Source organism: Phymastichus coffea, unplaced genomic scaffold (genome assembly GCF_024137745.1).
Source record: "Phymastichus coffea isolate CEN01 unplaced genomic scaffold, Cenicafe_Pcof_1.1 PCOF00004, whole genome shotgun sequence".
NCBI classification, from domain to species: Eukaryota; Metazoa; Arthropoda; class Insecta; order Hymenoptera; family Eulophidae; genus Phymastichus; species Phymastichus coffea.
The window spans coordinates 8,696,943-8,712,792 of NW_026706815.1; the positions used below are offsets into that span (position 1 = coordinate 8,696,943).

At 30.6% G+C, this 15,850-nt stretch overlaps 1 protein-coding gene across 5 annotated transcripts in view; it reads left to right on the top strand.

The window, feature by feature from the left end:
• Nucleotides 1–15,850, top strand: part of LOC131666658 (uncharacterized) — a 174,276-nt gene that overhangs the window by 1,851 nt on the left and 156,575 nt on the right. For 3 of the 5 annotated variants that reach the window (XM_058939495.1, XM_058939510.1, XM_058939502.1), the window contains exons 4-6: nucleotides 56–1,633; nucleotides 1,732–4,065; nucleotides 4,129–6,152. In XM_058939495.1, the coding sequence (XP_058795478.1) occupies nucleotides 56–1,633; nucleotides 1,732–4,065; nucleotides 4,129–6,152 (5,936 nt within the window). The remainder of the gene's footprint in view (nucleotides 1–55; nucleotides 1,634–1,731; nucleotides 4,066–4,128; nucleotides 6,153–15,850) is intronic. The other 2 variants (XM_058939518.1, XM_058939528.1) reach the window with 2 other exon arrangements.

A 15,850-nucleotide genomic window follows, 5' to 3' on the forward strand; every position in this document is an offset into this window, starting at 1 on the left:
TAATTGTTGTAATTGCAATACTCATGTATTTTTTATTTTTTTTTAATCTTTTCAGATAAATTTAGAATAAAAAGTAAAGATCACTCAAATTATATGATAAAATTTCCCAAAGATGTGAAAACTGCTGAAATTTTAACCAATGGAGACCCAAACATTTTATCAAAACAAAAATTTAATCCAGAAGAGAAACCTGATGTATCTGGATTGTTTGGAGAAAAGAAACTATTAAGAAAAAAACGTAGCCATGAAGAAATGATAAGAAAAAGTAATAATTTTATGAAGCCTAATATAACTCATCAGCGATTTATTAAAGAAAATGATCATGAAATTCGAATCAGGAAGCAGCCAGTTAATCAATTGTTAACATCTAATAATATTCCTCAAGGAATCTATCCATGTGAGTTGTGTGGGTTCACTGCAACTCGGGTTAATGTGATAATCTGTCATTTAAAAAGTCATAGATTAAATGGTCAAACAGATACAACAAAAAAAAAGGAAAAGACTAACGAAGTCAGATCACATAAAATAAATTCACCGAAAAGAAAGTACATTCAAAAATCAATTACTAAAAATGAAATATCCAGATTAAGTAAACGTAAGCAACCTAAGACAATGGAAAGTGTTATGAAAAAAAAAAAATTAGATCCAGAATTAAGAGAAAAGTTATTGGCAGATTGGAATGTAGAGTCTGATGAAGATGATGTATCAGAAATTACAAAATCAATAGAGGTTTCTACAGATAATTTTTTTGAGAAAGAATCTAATCAAAGTATTATAAGTAATACAGAAAATTCCAAAATTGAATATGATAATGTAGATCTTTTACATGAGTCAAATAAATTGCTAAAGGAAACTGATAATTTTTTAAGATTCTCTATAGAACAAAATAATGCTTCTAACCCAGATACAAATGATAATCAAGAACAAGACATAGAAATCTTAGATCAAATCTTACCTGTTGAGAATAAAGAAAGTTTAAACTTCCAAAAAACTTTGTTACAAAACTCTTGTCCAGAAAATGAGAATAAAAGATCTCAACTGTCATGTTTTGATTTTGAAGAAGACGATATACCTGAAACAAATGCATCAAATATGAAAAAGATTGCAAGAGGTAATAAAATTATGTCAATCAAAAAAGAAATCATAAAAGAGTTTGAATTAGGCCATGCCTCAAAAAAAGTGAAGGCTTTTGAAAATGCCAATGATGAACTGGACTTGAATACACAAGATATTCATTCATCACTTAGTAAAAAAAAAGAAATCAAATTTAAGAATGAAAATAATACAAGTATGATAAATTCGACCAAATTACCACAGCTTATTGAAACACAAGTTGAAATAGTAGAGATATTAGAAATTCAAAAGGAATATGAAGAACAAAATATGAAAATTGAACATATAACAGAGCAGAATAAGAATACAAAAAAAGATGAAAATAAAAAATTAAATTATAAAGATGAATCTATTTTGAAAATGGAAAATTCTGAAAATTTTAATGAAGATAATTTCATAAAAGAAAAGAACACTATTGAAGTACAAAGTTTTTTAGGAAATTGTGAAAGAAACATTTCTAATCTTTTAAATAGAGATAATGAATGCAGCAATAGTTGTAGCAAAGAACAATCATCTTTAGGTAAGGCAAATGATTTATTCTTTTAAAAAAATTTTTTTGGGTACAAATATGTATTAAGTATTTATCTAATAAACTGAAAAATCATTTTTTTGTTTTAGTTAAATCTATTTGTGATAGAAAAACACATTCTGATATACAAACACATGACAATGTGGCTCTATGTCTTAAAGATGATTTGAATATTATTGTTAAAAAAAGATGTAGGAAACCTAAAAAAATCTTGAAAGTTAACAATACTACATTTGATTCTCTTCCAGATTGTGCTTCTAAAAAATATAATCAGAAACAAAACAGTTCATCTGCTCGTGTGGTGGATTCTACAAATAATGAGATACAAAATACTGATAAATTGTTACCTGAAACTTATATAACAATTAATGATCAAAGTGAAGAAAGTAATAAATTGCAAGCTAATACTGTTGAAAACAATAAAAATGTTCAAGAAGATTCTATACAAAATTACACCAGTGTTACAGAACAGAAGTCAACAAAAAATGATTTACACAATAGTTTTAATTCGTTAACAATTAAGAAAAATGAAAAAAATGGCAATGACGGTATATCTAATGTTTCCATTGATGACTTTAAAAAATTTGAAAAACAAACAAGTATTCTTGACAAGGAATCAACGAAAATTAGTAAAATTAATAATATAGAATTATTACCATCAGAAACAATACAAATTAAGCAAATTGATTGTGTGACAACTGAAATAGTTGAAAGAAATAATAATGCTGAATTAAATATGGTGGGAATCGTAAATGAGGTTACTTTGCAGATAGAAAATATTTCTGCAAAAGATGATTTTACTTCATTATCACTATCTGATAATAATGAAAAATTATGTAAATCAAAGGAAGAAATCCAAAACGGTAAGAAACAAAAGTTAAAAAATTTTAATGAAATTTATACTGTACTGACTAATAACAAATTGCCATTTGTAGAATTAGAGCTAAATCTTGAAAATTCGGAAAGTCGTTCTTCAAATTCTTTAAATTTAGAGAAAGATGATTGTAGTGATAATGAAAATAATTCTCAGCAAGGGATAACTTGTTCAAATGTTAATGAAAGTGTTCTAAAAATTCAAGAACCCAATGGAAATTGTTTGAACGATAACACTGTGCATGTAACAAAAACTTTTTTTGCCTTTCCAAATTTGAATACAAATTTGCCAGTTACATCTACAGAGTTGAAAAGCTCGTATAATATAAAAGGTTTTGATGATACAAGAGAGAAAACAAGTGAAAATCAATTACTAATGGAAGATAAAATGCTTAATCAATCTGCACACACTACTCATCAAACCTCTGAAATTAGTAACTCAAGTTCATTTGATGAAACAAAAAGTTTATTAATAATATCTGATATAGATGTAAAGCAGTCTAGTAGTTTATCCGTTGTAACATCTTCATCAGTACTGGCTGACGATAAAACTATTATGCCTGTTAAAAAACGAGAAAAGCCAAGAATTATTGAAAATGTTGCATTAAAGGAGCCTATGATATTAAAAACTAAAATAACAGAAAAACATTTACGAAATTTTAGAAAGCATAAATTCCAAATAGACAATTACAAATCAGATGCAATCCAAAGCAATTCTAAATCAGTAGTCACTAAGGCAGAAAATGTAATACTTAGTACTGAGGATGAATTATCTACTACAAGTATTAATAAAATTGTCACACCAACTAATACAATCAACAAAGTCAAAATATTTCAAACAGGGGACAGTTCACTTGCAAGGCTAAAAAAAAGTATAAAAAATAAATCATTGATTCCAACTTCAGCTGAAGCATCAAAATTGATATATTCGCATAAATATATACAGCAAAATACTAGAAATCTAGTAGGAGTAGATTTAAATATAGATTCAATGCCCCTTGTGTTGAGTAAAGATGTGTTAACACCAGAAAGTATTGAACACATTCCTGTAGTGATGTCGACAGCATCTTTCGTAACATCAGCAAAACAAAAAGATAACTTAAAGTTATGTACAAATGATTCAAAAGAAACTAATTTAAGTATAAAAAAAAAAAGTGGCACTCCCACAATTTTAAAGAGTAAAAACAAGGTTAAACCAATGATCACTAGTATAAAAACTATAATGCCTCCTTTAACTTCTACAGCTTCTAAAGGAGGTCACAGGATCAATACTCAGACTCACAAGTCGTCATTAGGTGATCAAAAAGTTTTTGGGAAGTATGTAATTGTTCAGATCTCTGGAAGTCAACAAGCGTACAGTACAGATCAAATGACAATACCTACATGTAAAGATTCTGGAAATGCACAAATTGTTCAACAAGGAGGAAAAGTAGTAATTTTAACATCTCCTCAGTCACCGAGTCAGAAAATTTTACCTATTAGTAGTATCAAAGCACTAAGTAGTGGAGGTGTAAAAAAAATGATAATACCTCAACATCCTCAACAAATGGGTAAGTTAACAAATTGTCATAATGTTGGCTGAACAAAAGTTATAATGATACCTTAAATTGCAGGTTATAACTTAACTCCAAATGCTTTGGAAACAACTGATCAAAAATCAATTCCACAAAATATGATATCAAAAAGTTTTTTGATGCAGTGTTCTAGTACTGTTACTAAATCTGGGATAAATACATCATTTCAAAATGCTACTACAAGAAACAATTTTACTGAAACTAATGCAATTAGTTCCTCAAACAAAGTATCTATTAGTTCTAAAAGGTTTTTTTCTCAAAAAATGGATATATTTAAAGATAAGCCATCTAAAATAATTAAATCTTTTCCTACTGGAGCCCTCATACCGTCACAAGGGCTTGTTTCTAAAGGAACAGTTTTAACTCCTATTACTGGTTCACAAGTGAAAGCACTTGCTGCAAGAAATATGAAATCAAATAAGAAACAACCTCAATCTGTTGAAATAAAAACAACATCAGAAACAATTCATAAAAGCCAGAAAATTTCATCCCCATCAAATTTATGCCACAGTGACTCAAATATATCACGTAATATGATCGTGCTACGTCAGAATAAAAATAAACAAATATTTACATCGGATAAGAGTACAGTTGAAGAAGTTACAGATAATCAATCTATTACAGCACAAACTTCATCACAATTTTCTGTAAACATACATAAAAAAAGCAAAATTTTACAATCAAATTTTGAACAAAAAAATGATGAAAAAAATGTTAATTATTCAGCTACACTACAACAAAGTTTACCAATAGAGAAAAATGAAAAAATTTTTCAGCATAAAGTATTGAAGGATAATTATATAAAAAATGTTAATACAGAGTTAAATAAAAAACTTGATCATGTATTAATTACTAGTAATGTGGTGACAAGCAAAGATTTAGAAAAAAAAACTTTAAGTACTGTACATAAATCATCGGCAATGTCAATTTCCACTACATTATCTTCTATAATAGATATTCCAAAAGTGCATCACGATCAATCAGAATCAGAAAAAGTACCTCATGAAAATTTCATTTCAAAACCACTTACTTCAAAACAAAATAATGAGCAGGCAAACACAAAAAATATTTTGGTTAGTAACGAAGAAAATATAGAGAAACAGAAAAATTTTTCAGAAACTCAAGTTGTTGCTTTATCTGCAGATAATAGTTGTAGTTCACAAGCATATGTTTTAGTTACAGTTGATGAACAAGGTAATATTTTTTCAATAGACAATAATACTCTTATGTCAATAGATGCAATATCAAATGAAAAAAGTAGAGCTTTATATATCGATACCAATTCTTTAAATGAGTCAGAAAATGTAAATAATATTATTTTACAAATTGAAAATGGATCTCTAACTAATTTGGAATCTAATTCCGAGGAACCTCCTCAAGTAGCAATGGAAAAAACTTTTCCAGTATCAGATATTCCTCAAACTACAAATCATGATATTTTAGCAGCTGCACTTGCCAATACAGATTTTCACCAAGAAATTGGAATGACAAATACATCTTTGTCTATTAGTAATTTTACCCAAACTAGCTTGATCAATCAGACAATCTTACAATCAACTATTGTACCACCTACTGAACCAATATCTTCTCCACTGGTGTTAGAAACCTCTTTAACTCTCAATCAACCTATTATGACTCCTTTGGAGATACCAAGTAATTTACCCAATCAATCTGAATTAGCAATTCCTGCAACTAAAACTACGTTGTACTCAAATGAATTGAATACTACTGTTAAAGAATTATCTACACAAATGTCTGGATTTTCTGTGCTAATTAATAAAAATGAAGACACTGCATCTACCAGTCAATTAGAAAATAAAACATTATTAAATGTACAATGTGACGTTAATATCTCCAGTAACATGTGTAATAAAAAAGATGAAAATATATCAAGATTATTAGCAGATTCTTCGTGTCCTACTTCAGAAGAAATAAATTATAATAAAAACCAAGCAACATCTTCAGTGACATTAATTGATGAAGCACTAACAACTAATAATTTATGTAATTCTTCAAAAACATTAATCATTGCTCAAGAAAATGACGAAAATAATAAATTACAGGTGAGTGAATTTCTAATCGAATTATAGAATTCAAAAAGATGTTTCTATAATTTATATATATGTGTGCGCGCGTGTGATAAAAAATAATTCCTCGCCACTGCCGCCGTGTAGTATCAATATCTCGGTTTCTAGCCGATAAATGTTGGCTTTCTAATATAATACCTCAGTAACCTAACATTTAGCAGTTAGAGATGGAGCAAAGTTGGCCTTCCAGGTTGATAACCCAATAACTCTCTTCCAACTTTTTACATCTAGAAATCGAGAAATGTTCGGTTATTGGGTTATTATCCTAGAAAGACAGCATTTAACCGTTAGATTAGGGGATATCGATACTGTATGGTGGGATTATGGAATTTATTTTATCATCATAGGTCATAAAATAAATTTAACTTTATAGCATCAATTTATAGCATCAATTTACTTCCTATTAGTGTTTTTCACTAAACTTTACGTATTTTGTGATCTATATTATATGTTTTAACAATCGATACCATAATAACTAATGCATCTGCTGTGTCTGAGTACAATCTATTTTAAGATAAATTTCACTGCTGACGCCATGTATTATTGATATCTCCGTTTCTAGCCAATAAGTGCTGGATTATTGAGTTATTGGGCTTTTTGGATAAATAACCCAATAACCTAACATTTCCTGATTTCTAGATGAAACATGCTGTTGTTGGCAGTACAAGTCAAAGTTCTATGTAAAGAACCGTTCAATCAATAACTCAATAACCGTGTGGCGTTTGGGGTTGTAAGTACAACATACGCTTTAACAGCAGATTTTATTCATTATAACGAGTGTTACAAATTGATAATCTTAATAAATTATACCAAGGAACGATTTTCAGTCATACAGTGGTTACCGAGATGAAGAGTTCTTGGTATACCATGTTATAACGTGTGTGAATTAACTCCGCTGATCATTTGATGCCGATGATTTCCCAAGACATTTTATTTATCGCCAATACTTTAAATTTTGTAAAAATAGTAAAACTATTAGTGTGTCTAGTCAATGAATATTCAGCGTCTATAATCATTTGTCTGTTATGACCGATAGATGCGACCGTGAATATTCATGCCATGTGATGGACCTCTGTAGTCAAAATTTCATGATAAAATAATGTTATAATAAGTGTAAAGTAGCTTGGTTATTTATTTCGTTGACCTTCAGCGCTATTTATGAATGCTATTCGAAAAGATATATTTTTCAAGGAGACATCAGTGAAAAAATTTATTCAATATAGATCAATTATTCTGAAAGACGGAGTCACGATGGCTTAGTGGGCAAGAGGTTAGATATGTAAAGATTTTTAGAAACGAAATTTTTATACACTTGATTCCGTGACACTTGACTTGACTTTTAATCCAATTTCACACTTAGGATTATAGCATTATTGTTTATTTGAAAATTTAGTATTTGCAGTTTTATCAAAATAACACAGGCTGACAAATTACACACCCGAAAATCAGACTATACTTCCTCCAAAGGAATTTGGTACACTGAATTCAAATCTGGCATCTAAATTATTCCACCATGTCAGGTTTTTGAGATATTCTGACCAAAAAGTGCAAAGAACATATTTCTTGGACAGATTCGACCATATGGCATCATGAATAATTTTTGTTTGTAAAATCAAATAAGACTATCATAAAATAGTACTTTTACCCTTTAAAACAAGTTTTTCAGATTTAAGATATCTTACTTTTTCATAAAAATATTGTTGGTTGTATTCAAATATTTTAAAGGTTTCGTAATAGTACTAAATCACACCCAAGTTTCCAAATAACCATATATAGCAATGTGAGGCTATAGTCCTATACCTTTAAATCCTCATGTCTTATTCTTCGAACCCTTTAGTATGCGAGGCTATAACCCTAAATCCGATAGCCCTTAATCCTATAACCCTAATTCTCTTAACTCTTGAGCCCTGTAGTCTGAATGGCTGTAAAACCAGATTCTATGGCCCTAATTTCTTTAACCTTCGAGTCTTGTACCTTGCGATGATATAACTCCATACCCTTAAATTTTAATTTCCTTATCTTTGAGCTGTAATCTGCGATGCTATAACGTCAGATTCTTTAACTATAATACTAATTTTCTTTATTCTTGAGTTCTGTAATTTTTGACGTTATAACCAAGATCCTTTAATTCGAATTTTCTTAACCCTCAAACCCGCTACTCAGACATAATCTCTAATATTTTTTTGTTTAAGCTGTATTAATATTACTATTATAGGTTTCGAAGTTTAAGGAAATTAATGTTAAAAGGTCTAGGATTATAGCGTTGCAGATTACAGATGTGACATCTTGATATGAGGAGCTCCGATTTGGGCGTTCCAATTAATCGATAGATCGAGAAAATCGGTGCTGTGTCCGGCCATCTTCGCGTCACTCCCGAAATTATAAAGGCTCGAGCGCAGGTACCGCGGGCACTCAGTCGTTCAAATTCTCCGCCAAGTCAACGTCGAGTCGTCATAGAAAAACCTGACACCGCTTTAACCTGCCGAACGACGTAGAGTGGGGATAAATGGACAAAATTTTTGTGACACGTTAGTTCTGCATCAAATGTAATAATTTTTTTTATAATCATCAGGATGACGTCTAGATTATCATGCCACTGCTATAAATTCCCAATACGCAGAATCCAAACTCACAAACCTCAAATCCATTTTTGGCGATTTATAAGATTTTGTATTTAACGAAAGATAGTATTTACAAAAGAAATAAACTCAAGTTTGAGGTTACATAATAAGTTTATTATAAAATTAGTATAATGAAGTCTGCCATCTGTTATAGCCGTATATTTTTTGGAATGATTGAGAGAGCAGGCTTCTATAACGAAGTTGCATAAATAATATTTTTTAACATAATTAAAATATTTCCATTCTCACTTTACTTAATTATAAAGTATAATCTTCTGAAGAGTTTGAAATGCAACATATATTTTTAACATTTTTATATTTAATCAAATTTATAAATAAATATATAGTTATTTTCATTAAATTGTAAAATTATTATTTTACTTATTTTTAAGTCTTCTTTCATATTAAAAACTGTCTTGCTCGCTTTGTGAGATCTTTATGATTTGTAGTTTTTATTTCTCTTAATGAACTTATAATCGGATCAGATGTTATTAGTTCAAAGGTGATTATATGTTCATTTGTTTTCTTTCTTTGGTGCATTTGGCTAGGCTCTGATCTCGCCTTTTGAAGAATTTTAGTTTTCGCTTCTTAAGGTTCTTCTGAGTAGTAGATTATTGGAAGATCTTTCATAATGTCACAACCGTGAATCAGAATTTTATGTACAGATGGTGGCATTTTGTACCATGGATAAAGCTGGATACATTTTTTTGTTGTCGGTATAAAGAACATTTTAATTTGCCTAATTCTATTTCTTTCCGTATAATATTATTTGAAGAATAGTATATACATTTTCTATTAAACTATAATCTATTCCAATTAGGTGTGATATACGTTCAGCATTTTAAAAGAAAATACATCCAACATTACCGGTATGTTTGGTTCCAGAACCTCGCTTTACAATATCAATACTTAATTGTAGCTCATTTTTTAAAGATTCTTGAATTGTTAATTTTATAGCGTTTTTCAATATTTTATTGTTTCCTTTTGCCACTCCTTGAAAATCTAAATTATATACAGTACGTATTCCATGAAGCGGATCCAACTATGTAGAATAAGGAATCCTAGTTAATAATATTTCTCTTTTCATTTTTATGTTAATATTTTATCAATATCATTTATTTGAGTGGGTTGGGCATCACAAATGTTGCAGGAAGTAGAAGATCTTTGATCTGTAATTGCCTTATGTGCTTTTCCATCAAGCATTGTACATTTGGCATCAAACGTAACAGTGAATGTCGTCTTTTACTTTGTCTAACGATGTACAATGATCTTTGTATTTTTTTAAATAACTTCTATAGTTTCTTTAATAAATTGAAAACAAATAGGACGACAGTATAGAACTGAATTAGGTTTTTCATTTCTCAACGAAATTGTATCAGCAGCTCGCAATTCAAGTGGCACTAAAGAAGTTACAAAAACTGATTCATCAGAAGGAATTACATTTTTATCATTACTAAGACCATGACTATCTTGTACATTGTTGAGCTGAAGCTCCATCTATACCCTATTTGAATAAGAAAATTAATTTTTGTTGTTGTATACGTTCAAATTTTGTTTTCAACAAGTGTTAAAATTCTTCGAACTGTGTGATCTAACAAAGAAAAAATATTGACACTAGCTCCTGAATCATTAATTTCAATAATTTCAGGATATCAATTTACTTCTCTTGATATCTGAGGGTTTGGGTAAGAAGGATATATTTTATTTCGAAACATTTTTAAATTATGTTCTCTTATTTTATTGAAGCTGTCTTTTGTAAGACAGCTTCAATATCTATCCATAAACATAGCTAACGTTTGATTTCTTTGAAAATCATTCACATTAATTACGTTCAATTTCATTTTTTCCGATTCTTCATTTTCCCCTATACCAATATATTTTTGTTTTACTGCAACAGCGATCTGTAATTCTTCTTGCGTATGCTTTGTAGCTGTTTCCTTTGCTCGTCTGTTTTTAGTTTTTATTGAACTTTTCTCAAACGATTATCGTGGATGACGTACTTTCATTTGAGGATGTGAATCATTAATATTTTCACTTGTTTGATCTTTTTCTGGCGTGTTTGATACATTGGGCTCATTTAAAGTTCGAATAAAATCTTTCTGTAAAAATTCAGTATATTTCTTTTTCAAACACGTTCCTTCTTCGTAAAACATTATTCTATTTTTTCAAATGTTGGTTATAAAAGTCACTGAAATTTGCTTCCTTAAACTATTTACTTCACTTTAGAAAAATTATAAATTAACTTTAACTTTTTAACAAGCAAATCGACATCTTGAGATTTATTTGTATAATTACTATCCTACATAAGTTTACACAAATATGCAAACTCAACTTGAAAAGGTGACTGCGACATTTTATACTTAGGTATATCAAATGTAAAAAGGAAAAAGATACTCGATAAATCAAAATTTAATGAAAATAACTGATGTGTTATTGATACACATAATTATGAAGAAACAAATATTTTGTACATAGGTTATCTATCTATTTTTTAAAGAATGATGTATATTTTTTCTGAGTATTATATACTAAAATTAATTTTGATATTATTGTTGGAATATATAAATTTCACCAAAAAAATAGTCAGTTCAAATTTAATATTGTGTTTAATTCTTTAAATTATGGAATCTGCACGTGAACAACTCAAAAACTATTAATATATTATTTCATAAGAATTTCATCAACATGTTTTTAACAATTACTATTTTATGAATATTAATGATTTTTTACAGGCTAGTTTTAAACAATGTTCTAACTAATTTTATCGATTTACAATCAAAATAATTCTGTAAAATATAACTTTTAATAATTACCATATGCATGATATGCCTGTAACGCATATCTGCTTTTTTTGCATCAAATTTTTTCAATAATTTGGAAAGAACTGCACCAAAATTTTATTAACCTTGGAGCCCATAAACTTCGTACATCTTTTTGAGTTCAATTAGCCATAACTTGCTATAGATTAATGAATTTCGCTAATTTCATTTGCAATTAATACCAAACTAAGGTTTTAAGGTAATTATAAACCAAAATTTATGGGTTTAAATGGGAATAAATATGTTACTTTTATTTTAACGTTATTATTAATCTCTCACGTCTGTCGGTCATCCGGTCTATTTCCGTCGTTCTTTATTACTCAGTAAAGAAGAATTAACACAGGGCTTGAGGACTAACCAAATTAGAGCTAAAGGTCTTGAGTTATAAAGTCACAGGTTACAGGACTTAAGGGTTAAGGAATTTAGGGTATAAGCAACGAATATAGACGCTTATAGAAGGTCAGCCTGAAGCATAAAGATTTGTAGTACCTGGCTGACCTTAGGATGGCGCTCGGGTGAGATGAATAGACGTTTTTGTAGTAGAAGTAGGGGCGGGAGTAAGACTGATCGGTGAGCAAACGAGCCCTCGGCTCAGATTTTTAGTTTTCTGTCTTTTCCGTCTGACCAGATTCGACTAAAACTATGTTAATGTTAACCAATTTTTACATTTCAAAAAACCTAAATGTATATATAGGGGTTACGGTGGCTCAGCAGGTAAGAGTCCAGGCTTCTGTACAAGAGGTCATGGGTTCGAGCCTCGGACATGTGAAGATTTTCAGAAATGAAATTTTCATATGTCTGTTACTCTGATTCCGATGGTTCAGATTCCACCTTAAACTGTAGGTAAAACTTTATCCTCTAACACTATTTTAAAAAAATGATCGGAGAGGTGAGTCTACATATTCATGACTATACGGAACCAAGACTAATGCGTATAGGTACTTAGTTTACCTCTGCAGCGTTCCACGTGGACGTAGTTCTTGAAGTAATAATAACAAAATTATTGCCTAGATGTCAATGCTTTAGGTGAAATTTAAAATAAATTGTTAATAAAAAAGTTATTTATTTGCAGATTGATCGAAAGACCATTTTGGAGAGCAAGTAATAAAAGGCCGACCGATCTTTCTCGGCGCTCGCGCGCAGGTATAGTCGTTGAGCCCTTTGAGCGACTAATCTTTTTATGGCTTTGTTTATTCTCTAATATATTTAACGAATTTTATTAATATTCTGAATATTCAAATGTTAATAACATTTTTGGTCAAATTTGTCAAATAAGAAATTTACTAAAGCTCGAATCGTGGAAATTCACCCGCTAAAACTTAATCGCAAGTAATGGAGATCAACATGTAATTGAACCCTCCAAAAATGCTAATTATTTTCATTGAACCCCTTCAGTTGTCCCAAAAAAAATTAAAAACTATGATAATTTTTTTGTTTTTTGCAACTGCGATATCTTTAGTAATACTTAATATTTTTGCAAAGAAACAAGGCGAAAAAATTGAACCCTTGCTCGTTTTAATTGCACCCCTCTTACTTTTTCAAAATTATTAATATATATGTCAAAAACAACAATCTAATTTTATTGTATGTTCTTTCCAAATAACCCAATAACCCAATAATCTATTTGGAAAGAACATACAATAAAATTAGATTGTTGTTTTTGACATATATATTAATAATTTTGAAAAAGTAAGAGGGGTGCAATTAAAACGAGCGAGGGTTCAATTTTTTCGCCTTGTTTCTTTGCAAAAATATTAAGTATTACTAAAGATATCGCAGTTGCAAAAAACGAAAAAATTATCATAGTTTTTAATTTTTTTTGGGACAACTGAAGGGGTTCAATGAAAATAATTAGCATTTTTGGAGGGTTCAATTAGAGATATTTCGAATGGTATTTTTTTTTTCACTGTCCATTATACTTTGCAGGCTAGGGTAAGGGGGGTGGGTTACCCGGCGTGTACTAACGGCTGGCAATGTGTAGTATAGTATAGGGTATGTACACGGTCGATGGCAGCGCCAACTGGCGGTTAGGCACCTACATACATTCTCGGTTCCCCAGTGGCTTAAAAGTGTTCCGTAAAACCTGTGCTTTTATAAGTGTCTATATTTGTTGATATAAGGATTTAGGTTATACCGTCAATGATTGTAGAGTTCAAGGGTTAAGCAATCAGAGTTATAGGGTCTAGAATTGGGTCGGGTTATAGCCTTGTATTGCTATATATGCTTTCTTGTGAACTTGGCTGTGATTTAGTACTGTAATAAAACCTCTAAAATATTTAACTTCAATCAACAATATTTCGATGTAATAGTAAATCTGAAATACGAAAAATATGTTTTGAAGGGTAAGAGTGCTATTTTATGATAGTGTGACTCGATTTTGAAAAAATAAATTATTATGGTGTTACATATTCTTGAATATAGCCAAAAAATGTATGTTTTGCACTTTCAGGTTATATCTCAAAAACCTGACGTGGTTAAGCAATTCTGACGCCAGAATCGGATTAAGCGCACCAACTTCCTTCGGGAAATTATGATGTTATTTGTTTTTGGGTCGGGTTGGAACTATCATTAAATTTTTTCGGTCTGTGTAATTGTTTCGAATATAATTTAACATAATTCGTTGTTTCACTTCTCAGGCATTTAAACTTGTAGAATATGAATAGCTTGTAACGGGGTAGGTTATCTGAAAAATGGAAAATTTATTTATGAACAAACTCCCACGATGCAGAGCAAACCGTCGCTCCGTTAAACACGTATGATAGTACGTGTATTCGCCTTAAAGTCAGATGATTTACCCTAGTTGTCTTCTATCAAACGGAGTTGAACTCACCTTAAGTCACGTGTCTTGTGACACTCGATGAGTTTTAAGTGTGAGCGACTTTATTCCTAATCTTCTTAATCCCCTAGATGTAATAAGATTAAAACCTAAGCCTTTTTCAATTATTAAGCTACTAGGAAAATTAAATGACGAAAACGGCGAATAAATTTAACAGACTTTAATTAATAAAAATCACTATACAGTCTTTGTAGGGCTGAAAGACTAACGCGAATAGGATTTTACAATTAACTATGATCGGTGAGAAAGAGAGAGAGAGAAGATTCGAATTCTACCGCGAACTAACGTTCGACGCGAATACAAAAAATAACGCTAACACGATTAGACAAAATACCGAATGTATTTTGTATCGCATATAATGACGGAAGGTGCACCTACCATGCGGTGCAATTTCGGTGATCAGCCGTAATTGTCGATGCTGTCGTTCGATTAATCAGCTGCGCTGCCTCGATCTACCTTTATCTGTTGCAATCTGCTGCTTCTGCACCGCTGCTTGCTGCTGCAATACTGTCGTTGCACACACGCACGTAATTGTCCCAAGGAAACTTTATTTTGGCGAAACTAAGTGCGAAAAATAAATCGGTGGTAAACTCGCGTGAGCAGCTGAGGCGTAACTGCTTATTTAAAAGATCGCGCGCCCCCTCTCTCTCTTAATTGTTAGAACTAACGCGCGATAAGCAGAATCGCGAACGGATCGATTAATTAAATCGACTACCGTTGCAAGCTCAATTGATATATAAAATTTAAAGATTAAATGCATTCTATATTTAATTTTGAGTTCTATTTATTTCTCTTTATTTAAGTTCTCTGCCTAAACCCTTCCAAAAGTGGTAGGGAGATCGCGGTTGCATGCGTGGCTATAGAGACAAAGACTAATAAGTACAGATACCTAGTGTATTTTTGCAATGTCATAAATGAATGTAGTTTTTGAAATAACAATAACAATAATTTATCAAAAGTCATGTCGACACTCATTTTGTTTAACTATAAAAAAATAACACGATTAATAGTTGCTATTGACCTTGGCATTGTTACATGGGACGCACGGCTACAAAATATGCTGAGAATGTATACAGACTATGTTAGAGAGATACGTGAATAGGTCTCCATCTGTTATACAAATGCAAATAAAATCGTACTGTAGAAATTGCATGCCGTCGTAGAGTTTTTAAACTCAGTTTAAGCCTCTCAGCTAGTTGCGCGAACTGTGCTGGTTTTTAAAATCTCAAATATCTTCAGATTAAAATAAGATGACAGTGGATAACCGATAAATTTCCTACTGAAAATAAAGCCACTAAGTATAATAATAAACAGGAATAATCGTAGTGCTAAATAAAAAATAATGTTAAGGACGTTATCTTGTTCAGCGGTTGTCGGATAGGGCTCCGTGCAACGCAA